The sequence below is a fragment of the Alligator sinensis genome, unplaced genomic scaffold, assembly GCF_000455745.1.
Source record: "Alligator sinensis unplaced genomic scaffold, ASM45574v1 scaffold354_1, whole genome shotgun sequence".
Classification (NCBI taxonomy): domain Eukaryota; kingdom Metazoa; phylum Chordata; order Crocodylia; family Alligatoridae; genus Alligator; species Alligator sinensis.
The window spans coordinates 1,824,306-1,839,103 of record NW_005842200.1 but is presented as its reverse complement, the minus strand read 5'-3'; the positions used below and the strand labels follow the sequence as shown (position 1 = coordinate 1,839,103).

The window sequence follows — 14,798 nt, the reverse complement described above, 5'->3', positions numbered from 1 at the left end:
TTTCAAGAAAGAGAAATGTACAAAGTGGCGAAGTAAATGTGAGAAGCAGGTGAAGCTAACACCTGAAGACAGCTAATCTGATTAAATGATAATGGTGGCTCTGACCTTCATGTTAGACAAATTTATATTCCACTGAAGATCTGGGTTAGAGAAGTTCAGGTGTATGGTATCAACATTTGTCCTTGTAGTATGCTTAACAAAAACTTGGTTAATCATTTTGTTCAATTCTACTTATGTGGTTGTCTCACATAATGCACATAACTTTAATTTTCTTCTTATAAAGACTGTGGTGCAAAACTACCAAAGTTAATATATTGAAAAATATGTAGTGTTACATTGAAAAATGTAATAATTACATTTTTGTCAAGTTATGACAGTTTAATATTGAAATTCTCATGGGCTGTAATAATTGTATTATTGCTCAAGTTGTTTAAAAAATTCTTAGCATTTTAGTGCAATAGAGTTTTTAGATTTTTTTTTAGCATAAATAGAACTTAAATTATTCTTTATTTAGATAGCACAAAAAACCAGAACCAACATGGAAGAATCTAAATTACCATCTGAAGAAGCACCGAAGGACAGCTCTTCAGAAAGCAACTTATCAGATCAAATTACAGATTTGGTTAAGAAACTAAACACACACAAGGTAGTCATTATCCAACTGTAGAGACTCCATAATATCTATGCTCTGGATAGATTCAAATAGTAGGACAAAGATAGTGACCTTCCCCACACCTAGATGGAAGAAAGGAAACATTTTTTTATTCTTAAAAGGGCAGGACTTTCAGGTGTGAGGTGCAGGAAAGACTGAATGAAGAGGCTTTATAAAGTCTAACATTTCAAAATCTTCTTAGTATTGTATTACTACTAATGATAAAGAAGGTTGAAGTGAGATGCTTATCAGCAGGCAGCCTAATTAGTGTTTTGTCAAACCTTAGCTTAGAGTAGATCTAGACGTTTATTAAAAAGGTGCTGTTGGTGGTTTGTTACTACTGTTATTTCTATTGCTACTATCTGCCATCATTAGAAATAGTTAGGTCTCCTACATTTAAATGATTTAATATAGTTCTTAAAAATTAATCTTTTGCATGTTATGTTATAGAAGTCTGAGAAGAGTACCAAATCCCATGAGAAACCAAAGAAAAAGCTTTCACGAAAAACAGCATTAGATCCTTCTGATAAAGGTGATTTGATATTTTATTCTTCATACAGGGATCCTGGTTTTTGCTGATAAAAAATTGCAAATTCTCTGGTAAAACCCCCAAAATCCACAATTAAAATGAAACACCAATATGTGTGTGTGTATATGTATCAGTTGAACACAGTGTTTTATTGATATATTTACAATTTCAATGCAATTTGGAAGCCTATCAGTGCCTCAATCACTATTCTGTATATATAAAGGGTTTAGTCTTTGTGTCTGTCTGTATGTGTGTAATGCTCTTGGAGCACTCTGATCGGTTGTCTCGGCAGCCAATCACAATGCTCACTGAAACAACCAATTAGAGTGCTCCTCACAGACTGATGGCAGGACATGGCAGGAGGGAGCGGATAGTGCGCAGCTGGGTGCGGAGCGGCAGCAGCGCATGGTAGTAGGTAGCAGCAGCCACCCACTGCCCTGTGCAGGTTGGGGTTGGGACATGGAGCCAGATGCAAGGGGGAGCAGGAGGTGGTGTGGGGCTGGATGTGGAGTGGCAGCAGTGTGGGCTGGTGGCTGGCGGCAGCCTCATGCAAGCTTTCCCCCCGACCCCGGGAGGCAGTGGCAGTGCGGGGTGGTGGCATGTGGCTCTCTCTCCCCGTCCGCTCCCCACCTCCAGTCATTCTTGACAGGCAGTTTGCTAGTAATAAAATACATTCTTAAATACCTATAAATTTTGGTATTTGATTTTGAGATTTTTATAATGGAAAATTAGAGCTTCCCTTGCCCCTTCGGTCACAGAATGCAGGTCCAGGCCCCTCAAGCCATAGCCCCTCAGCCTTGCTGGTATTCCTCAATTCCCCTCCTCAGCCCCACAGCTCTGCTAGTGCCCCTCACTTACCTTCCCACAGCCCCCTGGCCTTGCCGTAGCCCCTTTCTTCCTCTGCCACAGCCCCCTGGCCCTGCTGGTGCCCCTCACCCCCACCGATAGCCCCCCTGCTCCTCCTCCCAGCTGTGCCAGAGGGGGACCCCAGCTGCCAGGGCCATGGGGGCCCAGGGACCTGGGTCCACAGCCCCCTGCCCCCCGCAGCAGTGCACAAGCCCTGGCTGCTGCCTGCAGAAGGTGGCAGCTGATGCAGCATAGTAGAGCATGGAGCCCGGCTCCCCCTCCCACACAGGTGGCATAGCCAGAATGGAGCCCGTTGGGAGGGTGGGTGCGGGTGGGCTGCTGTGGTCTCCGATGGGGTTGGGCCAGCTCCCCGCCTCTCTGCATACTCCCGGGGGCTTAGGGGGGACCCGTGCCCCCCAGATATGTGTATGGGGCGGGTGCAGGCTGCCCGCTGTGAGCTCAGGCTCCCCGCCCTGCTGCTTTCCCCGGGGCCTCCGCAGCCTAGTGGGTGGGACCCAGCGCAGCAGAGCAGAATGTGGTCAGGCAGGGAAGCTTGTTGCTGCTGTGAGCTCTGTGCTGCCATGGCAATGTGCCCCTTCCCCTCCCAGCAGCGGCAAGGGGCACAACCCCATGCCGTTGTCCCTGCTGCTGCCAAGAGGACAGGGGGTGCACCAGCCCCTGCCCTGTGTAGAGATCTGGGGGGCACAGGTCCGCCCTGCCTCCTGCGGAATGAGTTGCCTGCGGCCCTGTCCCCTTCCCTACTGGGACCCTGCAGCTGCAGGCCCCCATTGTGGACCCAGTTCCCAAGCCCCATGCACCGCCTGGCCGTACAGCAGCCCCAGCCCCGCTCAGCTTGCTCCCTCCCTCCCTCCCTATGGGGGCCTCAATCCCCCTCCCCCCCCACCAGATATACCTGGAGGAACTGCTCTCCTGACTGCCTGGCTGCTGTGTGCACATACACGCAAATAGTGCCCCCTGCCTGACCGTCCTCCTCCCATTCCCCCCAACCCCCTGCAGGCTGGAACTATGCCAGCCTTCAGAGAGCTCTTTGCAAAAGTGAAAAATCCACTTATTTCTCTGTTAAATGAGAGATCCGTGTTTTTCTCGGGCAAAAGGGGAAATCCACATTTTTTCCCATGGGAAAATGGAAAACCTAGATCCCTGTTCATAAAATGCACGGACATGTAAAATTTGACTATTAATGGGATTTTCCAAGCTCGGATGTTTTTGATATCTTTTGTCCTGCAGCCTGGTGAGGTTAGAAAAAGGAGCTTTTTATTATTAAAAGCAGGAGGCTCTCGGTTTTCCAGTAGACCATGACACTCAATAGCATTTGCCACACAGATAGTCATAGAAAATCATGAGGTGCCCCACTTTCCCTGGTCCCCTGAGTGTGCCCTGTGAACTTAAGTCTTCAGAGCTGCAAGGCTGTCATTGTGCTGTGTGGTATTCTCAGTTGTTCTTTTTAGACCCGTCTCGTAGTCAAGTAAAAAATAAGTTTACTTCTACATATCAGTGAATATATCTAAGTGGTGCTGAGGTTCCCTTATTGAACACGGATAGATTTTTGTAATGGTATTTATAGACTAGATTTGTTTAGGAGTATTTTTAAAGCTAAAACACCTTATTTGCATTTTTGGTTCTAGATGGTTGGCGTGTACATAAAACCAGATAAATACTTTTAATTTTAGAAATCTTTTATTTGTTAAAATATTAATAGCATGCTAATTATTTTTGTCAGCATTACATTATTTTAATTACGAATCATTTGAATTGCATATCATTCATTTTTACTGTGTTTTATTCTTACAGTTGATAGTCTACATTCTGTACAGGTCTGGTGCCCAAAGGGAATAAAAAGATTTTCCAGAGATATTACAGAGCTGGATGTTGTTCTGGCTAAGTCTGAGGACATAACAGCAGACTACAAGTAAATATTTAGGGTTTTTTGTGACTTGAAACTCCTGCTTACCAAAACATGTACATCTTGTTTAAAAACCTACTACCCAGAGCACTAGAAAACACTCTAGCAACACTCCTGTATTACTTGGGATTATTGTGACTGTTTCTAGTTTCTTTGCTAAAATGTGATGTGATCCTAGGAAGGTTAGACTCAGGTTGGGATTTGGTATTGACCAAATGCAAATATAATATCTGTTTTGTGGATAATTGCTGTTTTAAAGGTCTATTTTTTTAATATGCATATCTGAAAAAATGAAATCTGTTGAAGATTGCACTTTGATTTCTCAGAGCCCAAGAAATGTCATGAGCTCTGTTTTTCTTTAAAATCCTACATTTAAGGGGTAGTCTGAATTTCCAAAGACCATTCAGCTTTGAGACCAATCCAACTGTTACTACTGCTTTGATAACTGCATTTCTCTACTTTATTCTCAATGAGAATTCAAGATTCTTGTTCTAAGTGTAATGTTTCAGTCCTGTTGTGAATCATAAGGACATAATTCCTAATACTGGGTAAAAGGAAAAAATACCACCACAACACTGGTGGTGTTTTGTTAATATCTACATATTAGACTTAAAAGTTTTGGGGGATTTGTCCTAAGAAAAAAGAGTTCTGCATACTGTAGTATTTCACTAGACAAGATACAAGAAATAGACTGGAAGCCCTATTTGTAATTTATAATTATGCATTGTGGAGATGCCCTTTCCTACTGCTCAGAAAGTCTTACTGCTCTTAAATTCCTCTTACTAATTTCTGTAGACCTTGTATCACAGAAATAGTATTTCCTTTTTTGAGGTAGCATGGTTCAAAGCATCAGCTGATCCTGAGCAAATTTAGGATAAGCAAAACTCCCTTTTAATTTAAATAAATCTTGTCATATACTTAACTGCACAAGGTATAGCTTAACGATTAAAAAGAAAAGCTGAATAAACTAAAAGTTTGGCTTGAGACGTCATCACAACTGATTCCTCGAAGGGAGCAGTTGGCCTGTTGCCAGTTAGTGACGCATTTGCTAGTGTGTGATTGTGACAGTGTGACACAGAACCCCTGGGGTTCTGTGGTTGGTTACCCTTAGTCAAAGAGATTGAGGGTAATGGCAGAGAAGGCCAGAGAGCAGTATGCTGCCATTGCTGGGTCCAGTTGCCTGGCTTTGTAAGCCCTTAGGATAGGCTGGGGGAACCACAGCAGAAGTGATATGAAAGGGTCTGTGACTTCAGGAAGTTTAAAAACCACTGACTGAATGTATACGTCTTGCTACCTGATGAGATGAAATTTTCAGATAAGCTAAAAATATTTTCCCAGTAACGTGTGTGTGTGTGTGTTTTCCCCACCTCCTCCAGAGAAAGAGTGGAGTCTACGATTTGCAGCAGAGCAACTGATGGATTCCTTTCTGGTTTCAAAGACCAACTTACTAATACTGTAAGTACATTAATAAATATAGAAAACAGTTACTTCAGTATAGTAGGAGTGCCTGTACAACTTACTTCTATGCTGCCTTTTACTGATATGTCTCAAGACATTTTAAAATGAATCCACCTTGTTAGGAATTAAGCCAGAGAAATAAAGGTCTTGAATATAGACAATTAGACCCTATTCCTGCACCTTGCCATGTGTGGAAAGACTGCTGTACCTATACCAAATCTCACTGGTGCTTCATTTGGGCACAGCAGTGAGCTCACATGAAGGGCTGACCCTGGGGGGCGCAAATCGGGGTGATTGCCCCGTGCCCTGCGCTTTGGGGGGGGTCCTGTGGAGCAGAGGTGGCATGGAGCTGTGCGGAGCGGTGGCTCCACGTCCAGCTGCTTGATACCCTTCCCCGCCGCCGCTTCTTCGGGTCCAGGGCCTGTGGGATTGGAGTTGAGGCAGGGCCCCACATGGGCTGATTTGCCCCAGGCCCTGCACCCTGTTCGGGTCTACTCTGCTCACATGCATTGAATTTCAGATTGGACTATTACCCTGTCAGCTTTATGGAGCAGGCCCATCTCTAAATGTTTGATGCTGAAATGCTGTCTGTTCATTAAGGGCCCTACTCTTACAGGCTGCCTATGCATATTCTCATTCCCATTTTAATTAGAATATTTTTAATTGAGTCTGCTCCACATTCTAATTAAAATGCTCTACCATTGCCTCATCGTCATGTCTATTAAGCCTGCACGCGTTTTAAAATGGCCGCTGGGGCACTTGAGCTGAACCTCATCGAATGTGGTTTAGCTCAAGTGTCCCACAGCCACTTTTAAACATGCAGGGGATTAATAGACATAACAATGAGGTGGTTTAATTACTGGCTGTCTGGGAACTACTCTAATTAAAATGCCCCTTCACCCCCAAGCACATGTATAGGCAGCCATAAAGACTAAGAAAGGTTGGAGACATTTCTAATACTAGTGAAGGAGTCCTGTGAAGAGAGTGCAGGTTGAGGAAATGGGGCTTGTAGATCTGAAGGTCCAACCAGGTACACAAGGTGCTGCTGGTATGCTTGCTTCAGAAACCTTGTACTTGAAAAGTTATTTTCTGCTGAATGCTGAAGTGCAGTGGATTTGGCCTTAAAAACTTCAAAGGGCTGCTGGTATTATTGCATTGAAAATAGCCTTCCTAAATAAAAAGACAGAGCTACTAATGCTAATTATGCCTGTGGGTATTGAGATATATTTGTAGTTAACAGCAAGTAGTGTAAAAAGTTCAGAACTTTTAGCAGCATCATAAGTAAAGAGCAGTCAACATTTAAAATTATAGTGTGAAGTTAAATGATTTATCAGCCTGGACAAATTGAAAACAGTTTGCATGCTTGCATGATAAAGTTGTAAAAAACGTGAATTTTTTTAGATAACAAGCTAAGGCAGTGTTATTACCTCCATCAGCACAAGAGAAGATGACTGTATTATGTAAGTAGCGTAAGAGATGGTGTAGCTATGATAGTCCAGGAATTATGCAAGAGGCAAGGATTTCTTCTGCTCTGTGGTTTGGAAAACATGAGGCAGGGTGACTTACCAGTAATATTTCCTGTAATCAAAACATCTAAGATTTTTTTTAAACTAATTATAATATTAGGGAGAATAGATAAATGAATGTTGGAAAAAAGATCAGGTTTACAGTGATTTGTTTTTCTTGTCTCTAGATAACAGAAGTCCAGGAACTGAAAGATTTGAAAAGAAAAAATGCAAAGGTAAAAAAATGCAGTACCTGTCTCTTTAAACGAAATTATATTGATTCTCAATGTTTTTAACTGAAACCAAACTTGGATGATTTTTAAAAATTACATTACAAATATACATACATCTCCATGTTAGTGTGATGCACTTTATTTAGGAATAACGTTAGTCGTATATATCATTTTGAAACGGTTTGCTGTCAGGTTTGTAAGAGGCTGGTGGTTAGATGGGACAGTTCAGTAAACAGCGAAAAATCTGTATAAGGCAAAAGATACTGTTGAAGAAGAATGTGGTGAAAGCAGATACTGATCTCTTATAACTTGTCTCATGTGCTGTTAAAGATTTTCCAAGGTAATTGGTCATGTGAGCCTGCATAGAAGACTTTTTTAATAATGTTTTAAGTGCTAAAATAGTGCATTACATGGTCTGTCTCTAGAGCAGTGGTTCTCAACCTCTTTTACCAGGACCCATTTGTAAACATTTGCCAGTCCCAACCCAGTAAATAGTTTAAGTAGAAAACAGCTCCCCTGGTTCTGCCGGTTCCCCTCACTCCCAACCTGCTCCCCCAGGCCCCAGCTCCCCAGCGTGTGGCGCAGGGGGTAGGAGGGCAATGGTGGGGTCTGTGCCCCACCCAGAGTTGTGCACCCACAGTGGACATGGAGCTGCAGCCTGGCTGGACTGGCATGGGTAGGACCCGCCTCTGCAGCTCAGCAGACAGAACTTGGCACACATAGGAGGACAGAGTTGGCCAGTGAGACCTATTGCTGCCACTGCTGCTGGAACCCCTGCACCAGCCCACTGTCCATAGTGGGGGAAGGGAACTATGTTGCCCTCACCTCCCACCTCCAGTTCCCTCAGAGCCAGGACGTGGCTCTACCTGGCTGCCGCTGCTATCCCACTCAGATCACGGCTCTACCCTAAAGAGAAGGTAGAGTGGTGGACCACGTCACCAGTGCACTTTTGACACGTCATCTATACCCCCCGCATCCCTCCCCCTGCCCCATAGACTTAGCTGCTCTCCATGCTGCCTGGTGGCCATGTGCAGATGCATATGGCGCTCCTTGCCTGACTGCTGCTCCCTCCAGCCCCAAGCAGCCCATCTCTGCCAGCCTGCAAGGGGAAAGCCACAGTTTCCCATGTTTTTCTCCTTTAAAGGAGAATCCATTTTTAAAGTTTTTTGATCATTTTTTAAAATTTGTTCACTACCTTTTCATATATTCTTGCAACCCACAGATTGAGAAATGCTGCTCTAAAGTGTCACATTTAAAATGAAAGCCAAAACATAGATTTAAAATCCACTCTGCCAGTCATGGGGCTGGTGTTAAATTAATACAGATGCATCCTTTAATCATGACTAAATGAAGAAAACATACTTTTAAAGTTATGTCTATATTCTAGATGGAGTATGAAACACTTGGTTCCCCTTTTGTGCTTCATGGCCTCTTTTTTTAAATGAGAATGTTTCTGGCTTGAATGCTTCTGTTTTTTAACAGTACTGTGTGTGCATTTTCTGATGCAAAGATACCTTAAAGCAGCATTTTACTACTACTTTCTTTTCTGTTGAGAGCTTTTTCTGTCCTACAAAGTGTTTGGTATTGTCAGTTGGTCACAAATATACACAAGCATATTTAATCTGATCCTGAAGACAGAACATGAGTCACCACAGTAATCGCTGTCTTTTGACTATTTGGATTAAAATCAGTACTTATTTTAGGAAGGAATTTAAGAAAAATATCCTGTTTAAATTTACCTTTGGTAATTTGGTATTTTATCCATGATTGAGAACACTATGATTTTCATCTGTTCTCACTTGAATGCTTTGCCAGTCCCAGATACAGACTCCATGTAGAGTCCTCCAGTGTTTTGTTTATAAATAATTCTAAATTTTAAAGTCTTTATGCAGTTAGTCAGAACTTGAGCTGTAGTTCCACAAGAAGTTCCAGGTAGACGGAACCTGGCACACATGAAGTGTCCCCTTCGTTAAGTGGAGTTTCTCCTTGGGTAGGCTCCAGGATTCGGGCCATCACTTGCAAATACTTAAAAGTAATTGGACTAAAAAAATAGCACAGGATAATCTTAAAACTAGATAGGGAATCCTTCAGCATGAAAGACAGTTAAGTGCTTAAAAGCATAACATTTGCTGCACTGCTTCTGTAAGTATCTATAGTGACACGTCACTACTTTGCTGAAAATTTGGGTTGTATTACACTAGCAGGTGTCTTTTTTCTATAACAGTTTAGAATATTTTAAATGAAACATGCCAAAATGTTATTGGGACACTGTGTGTGTCCATCTGCTTGTAGAGCCAATATCCTTTAGTCTTATGAGTTCAGTCAGCAGTGTAAGTCTTGGAGGGATGGAGGAAATTCTTAAAAGTTTTAGAAACCCTTTAAAACCTTGGCCCTTCCAAATACTGCAGCATCAGGCACTGTTATGCCTGATAGTTCAGGATTATCCAAGTCTAGAACCAGGGGCACAGATAAATTGCAACCCAAAAGAAAAAAAATCTGTCTTCATTTTAAGTAACTTTCCCTTGAGGTTACAGGAGAAATTTTCAAAGAGTGTTTTGCTTAATTGTTTCCAGGTGTTAGCAGAAATTAATAAGAAAAGGCGGCGTTTGATGGAAATTAGGGAAGAACTAATTGGGTGAGTTTGTCTGTTAACTACACAATAGTAACTTGTGGAACTTAAGTGATTCTAATACAGTGCTCAGAACATCAAGGAAAGTAATTCTTACTCTTGTCTTTATTATTTTGTTTAAAGATTGTTTATTTGAGACCTACATCCACTGCACTCATGGACTTCTTTCTATTTTGTAAAAGTCCAAAAGGACTTCTTTTTCCGTATTTGAGTTACAGTGCTGCATAGTAGGAGCAGGTAGTCGGTTTTTAACTGTTTCACATTAGACTTGATTGGAAAATTTGTTCTCGTCTTTGAGCTACTTGTCTTGTACAGAACACATCCACGAGTGGATGTGAGATGATCAGTTAACCCTGTCTTCGACAGTGGGCGTATGTGCAGCTGTCATCTTCCCACCTGGGGGGAACCAACTGGGGAAGGGAGTGCTGTGTAGTTCCCTCCCTGCCACTGAACCACATTACCTTAGCAGAACTTGCCTTTGAGCATGCTCAGTATGTTCTGATGTGACATGTTTATGAGTATTTGCAAGATTCTGTGCGGGCCAGGAGCGACCCGAGCCCTTTTTGCGCTGCATGCGGGCTGTGACCAGCAGCCCGGGCATGCCGGGGCAGAGAGGGAAGGCCTTCGAGCTGGAATTAGGCACGGACGCGTAGCGGTAGTTTAAAAGATTGTTTACTTACACCGAGATGGCAGTGGTGTAGGCTGGAAAACTTGCTTAAGTTGCAGTTACAGACAGGAAAGAAAAGAGGCGGACAAGAGTTCTAGACTCGTGAACTCTAGCCCAATCCGGCTGAAGGCTCTGAACACGCGAACCCGTCGTGTCAGCCGAAGAAAGTACTCATCCGGAAGAGCTCTGAATAAACTCACACGAAGTCTGCTAGGCTCCGTGGGTCCCGTTCTTTTGCGCGCGGGAAGGGATACGTCTGGATTGCGCTCGGCGATGGGGAGAGGCTAGAGGCTGATCAAACCTCTGTTGCCCGCTTTAAATGCACTGGGTCCGTAAGGATCCGCAGCGCTTAGAGATCTTCACACAGCGTGAAGGCTCCTCCTCCCTTGTTCGTGGAGTCCTCCAACTTGGGCGGAAACCACTCAAGCTTTTTATACAGCTAGCAAGCCAATCACTAGCCGCTACGTGTGAATAATTTAGAACTGGCCAATAATGGGACTCGAATTAGCATACAAATGGCGGGAACTCTTTGCAACGCGCATTTCTGTGCTGCAACAAAGAAATGCACCCTGCAAAGAAAGCTTCAAATTGGCGGGGAATTCTCCCTTGCACCGGGGGTCTCTTTTGCAGCAGCAAACTCCACCGTGCAAAGAAGCTGCAATTTAGCGGGGACAATTTAGCAGTGCCGAAGCACACACAAACAAAAATCACGCCCTTTGGGTTGTGACAGATTCAACATGCAGTGGTTGGTGGAATGATAGAACGCCTAAGATTGAGTTCTGTAAACATTAGAATATTTTTCTTAACGTAGACAATTTTTAGGAATCGTTACTCTGGGCTATGCTTTAACCTTTAGATATTAGTTTACTTTAGGTTGTATTCCTTGACAAGAACTATCCCTTAGAATCCCCTGACCACTTCTCTGATTTTTTTTTTAATAAGAATACAATTATTAATTGATGACAAAATAATTTACATGGACAGCATGTATGGGATCTGCAGTATCTTGTAGATCATAGATTAAAAAAAGATTCAGCAGAGCACTGAATTGTTGTTACACAACACCTATTTTTAGTTGTCTGGTCCCAGAATTGGAGTCCACAAAACTGAGTCATGTGCCTTAGGGTATAGCCATTCACTAAGCACACCCTGCTGGCTTGTTCCCACTCGACCTTTGCCAAACCCAGAAATGAGGCACTGGAAGATGCCCTTGGGGCCTCCCATAACTGCTCTGTGTCTACGTTTTTTTCCAGCATGCTTGAGTGCTGTGGCTTCTTGGGACTGTGACAGAAGCATTAGAGGCATAGCCTAAATTCTGCTTGCTGGGCATGGGGAGAGTTGAGACTCAGAATGGGGTTTGCAACAGTAAGCCTGGTTAACAGAGAAATACCTAAATTGGCCTGTAGGAAATGTTGGGGAGGACTATGTCTGAAATCCTTCTCCCTCTCCAGAAAGTAAGTGCCTGTGTGATTAGGAGTAATAGTCAGAAGCCCCTATATGGACTTGGACCCTGCACCCTTTGGGCTATATACAATTGCTTACTCTTTTTTTTTTAAACAACTGGAGGAAGAGCCCAACATTGCCTGCCTTTGTCAAGGAAGCGGGACTCAACTTTAAACCCACAGCTTTCCTCTCCTAAGAGTATTGGGCTACCAGCTAGGCTGGGAGGGGCACTCTCCACCACTTCTGCTAATAAGACTGCACCTACCATATATAGTAGTCATGGGGCCAGGGGGAAGGAGTGTGACTCTAGTATTCACTGGAGAGGGTTGGACGAAGTCCAGTCCTTCCTTAAGTATTTTAGCAAATGACTTAAATTCCGCCATTGTGCCCAGAGAAAATCCTCATGGGGGCTCCCTCTTTCTGGCCCCTAAATATTTTAAGTTTTTTGTTGCATAGTGGTACAGCTTCAACAAGAGTGGTAGATAGCACCCTCAGCCTTATAGCATTGGGAGCTATGGATCTCCTGCTTCCTGGCAGAGTGATCTTAACCAGCAGGGAACCATGGAAAAGGTAGGTACTTCCACCATGGCTTGAATGAAATGGACATTGCCGCAGTGTTTTGTGCTTGACTGAACCATGTTCCAAGTATGCCTAACACTAGCATATTAGCCTATCAGGAAATGTAGGTGGTGGACCCCATCTAGTCATAATCCCAACTAAGCTAAGGCATTAGACATACTGACTGGCCTGCAGGTGCCCAGAGCCAGAAGTCTAGGTATTGAGGGAACTTCGCAGATTAAACCCTTGAGATACGTCTGCAGCTTTTCAGGAAACTTCAGACTTAACTGCAGGTTTTGTGGATTTGCACCAGTACTAATATCCACTTAATAATAATGTTTACCTCAATTGAACAGGAAGCTATGCCACATACCAAGCCATCTTCACAGAAACAAAACGCTCAAAATAACTCCTGAAAAAATTTTCAGAACTTGATTGTTTGGTATTTTGCAGGACTGAACCAAAGCTGAAGCAGTTACAAAAGGAATATGCTGAGCTACAAGAGAGGAAATCATCCTTCAGGATTACCACCCAATTTATAACTGACTTAAAAGAATTGCGAAAAGAGTATTCCGATAACAGAGAAAAACACCCACTGGAAAAAGTAACTGTAAGTATATTTTGCTTATTATGTATTTATTTATTTTTAGACCGTAGCATTGTTGGTGGTTGCAACTCCAAACCACAACTGAAAAATAAGTGCAGTGAATGGATCGTGTATATATGTATATAGTGTGTTAGATTTATTTTAATATGGAAACTGGGAAAAAATGTTCAGTAGGGAAACAAATTAAATCAGTCTTGAGTTTAGCTTTAGGGAATAAAAACGGTGTCAAGAAGCTCTCATCCTGTGAAGATTGTAGTATGATTTCTAAACTTTCACTACACCTTTAAAATCGTTCAGATGTTAGTTGCGTCTAGAAGGTGAGGCAGTTTTAGCCTTATCTCCAGGAATTATATTACAGAACAGAAGTGCTTATATTCTGGAGTCCTCTCTCAAATTTGCTGGCCTAGGGAAATCTCTTCCACTCTGGGACATTCCCTTAGCCATACATTAACTTAATGATCTATTCTGAATGTTTAAATAGTGACACTAAATCAGATTCCAGTGTTTTAAATAATGGGACAAATGAAGGGTTCAAAACAGGTAAGAACTTAATGGAAAATGTTTACATGGCATTCCTTTGAAAGCAATTTTCTCCTTCTCCAACAGTATGGTGTTTCCAGCCTACCTGCTCTTCTGATCGAATCACGAAGAATCTTAAGAGCTGAGAAGCACTTTCAAAAAATCAATAAAAGATTACAACAGGCTTTGGATTTACAAAGACAGAAGCCACCAGAAAAACTTTAAAATACTTTATACAATACTCTTTTAAAGATGTTTTTTCAACTAAGCACTATTTTAATTTTGTTTTCTATTTAATTTAAGACTATTGACTGTTTTAAGATAAGGTCATATTTAACTATCATTGATGTAGCTTTGGTTTGCACTTAATTTTAGATAGGAAAGAAGCAACAATTAAAACTACACATAAGCATTAGTAAAATAAACTTGTGTTTTTAGTTTATTCTGTTTTTTCATTTCTAGCGGGCAAAGCTATAGTGTTCTGAAGACTCAAAGTCATAAAGAGCAGTTTTTTAGTTTATTCTGTTTTTTCATTTCTAGCAGGCAAAGCTATAGTGTTCTGAAGATTCAAAGTCATAAAGAGCAGCTGCAGGCAGGAATGAATGCTGGGTTCACAAGACCCCAGACAGGTGATCATCCAACCTCCTCTTGAATTGGCCCAAGGTAGGGGCGAGGACCACTTCCCTGGGAAGTTGGTTCCAGATTTTGGTTGCCTAACTGTAAAATATTGCCTTCAATCTCTAACCTAAACCTATTCTCCATCAGTTTATGACCATTGTTCCTTGTCACCCCAGGTGGTGCTGGGGAGAAAAGGGCTCTGCCTATTTGCTGTTGATCTCCCCTGATGAGCTTGTAGGCAGCCACCAGGTCCCCCCTCAGCCTCCTCTTGCTGAGGCTGAACAGGTTCAGGTCCTTCAGTCTCTCCTCATAGGGCCTGTCCTGCTGCCCTCTCACCAAATGGGTGGCCCTCCTCTGAACCCTCTCCAGGCTGGCCACATCCCTTTTGAAGTGTGGCGCCCAGTACTGGATGCAGTATTTCAACTGCGGCCTGACCAAAGTCGCATAGAGGGGGAGTATCACCTCTCTGGACCGGCTTGAGATGCACCTTTGGATGAATGACAAGGTATGGCTGGCCTTGCTGGCTGCAGTCTGGCATTGGCGGCTCATGTTCATCTTGGAGTCAATAATGACTCCAAGATCCCTTTCTGCCTCTGTGCTTTCCAGAGGG

General features: G+C 42.9%; 1 protein-coding gene across 3 annotated transcripts in view; it reads left to right on the top strand.

Annotated features, from left to right (window-relative positions):
* CENPU (centromere protein U) overlaps positions 1-14,071 on the top strand; it is a 26,387-nt gene extending 12,316 nt beyond the window's left edge. For 2 of the 3 annotated variants that reach the window (XM_006026613.3, XM_006026612.3), the window contains exons 6-13: positions 515-646; positions 1,103-1,184; positions 3,840-3,957; positions 5,328-5,406; positions 7,103-7,150; positions 9,721-9,782; positions 12,898-13,054; positions 13,658-14,071. In XM_006026613.3, the coding sequence (XP_006026675.1) occupies positions 515-646; positions 1,103-1,184; positions 3,840-3,957; positions 5,328-5,406; positions 7,103-7,150; positions 9,721-9,782; positions 12,898-13,054; positions 13,658-13,795 (816 nt within the window). In that variant the 3' untranslated portion in view covers positions 13,796-14,071. The remainder of the gene's footprint in view (positions 1-514; positions 647-1,102; positions 1,185-3,839; positions 3,958-5,327; positions 5,407-7,102; positions 7,151-9,720; positions 9,783-12,897; positions 13,055-13,657) is intronic. The other variant, XM_006026614.3, reaches the window with a different exon arrangement.
* Positions 14,072-14,798: the final 727 nt, after the last annotated feature.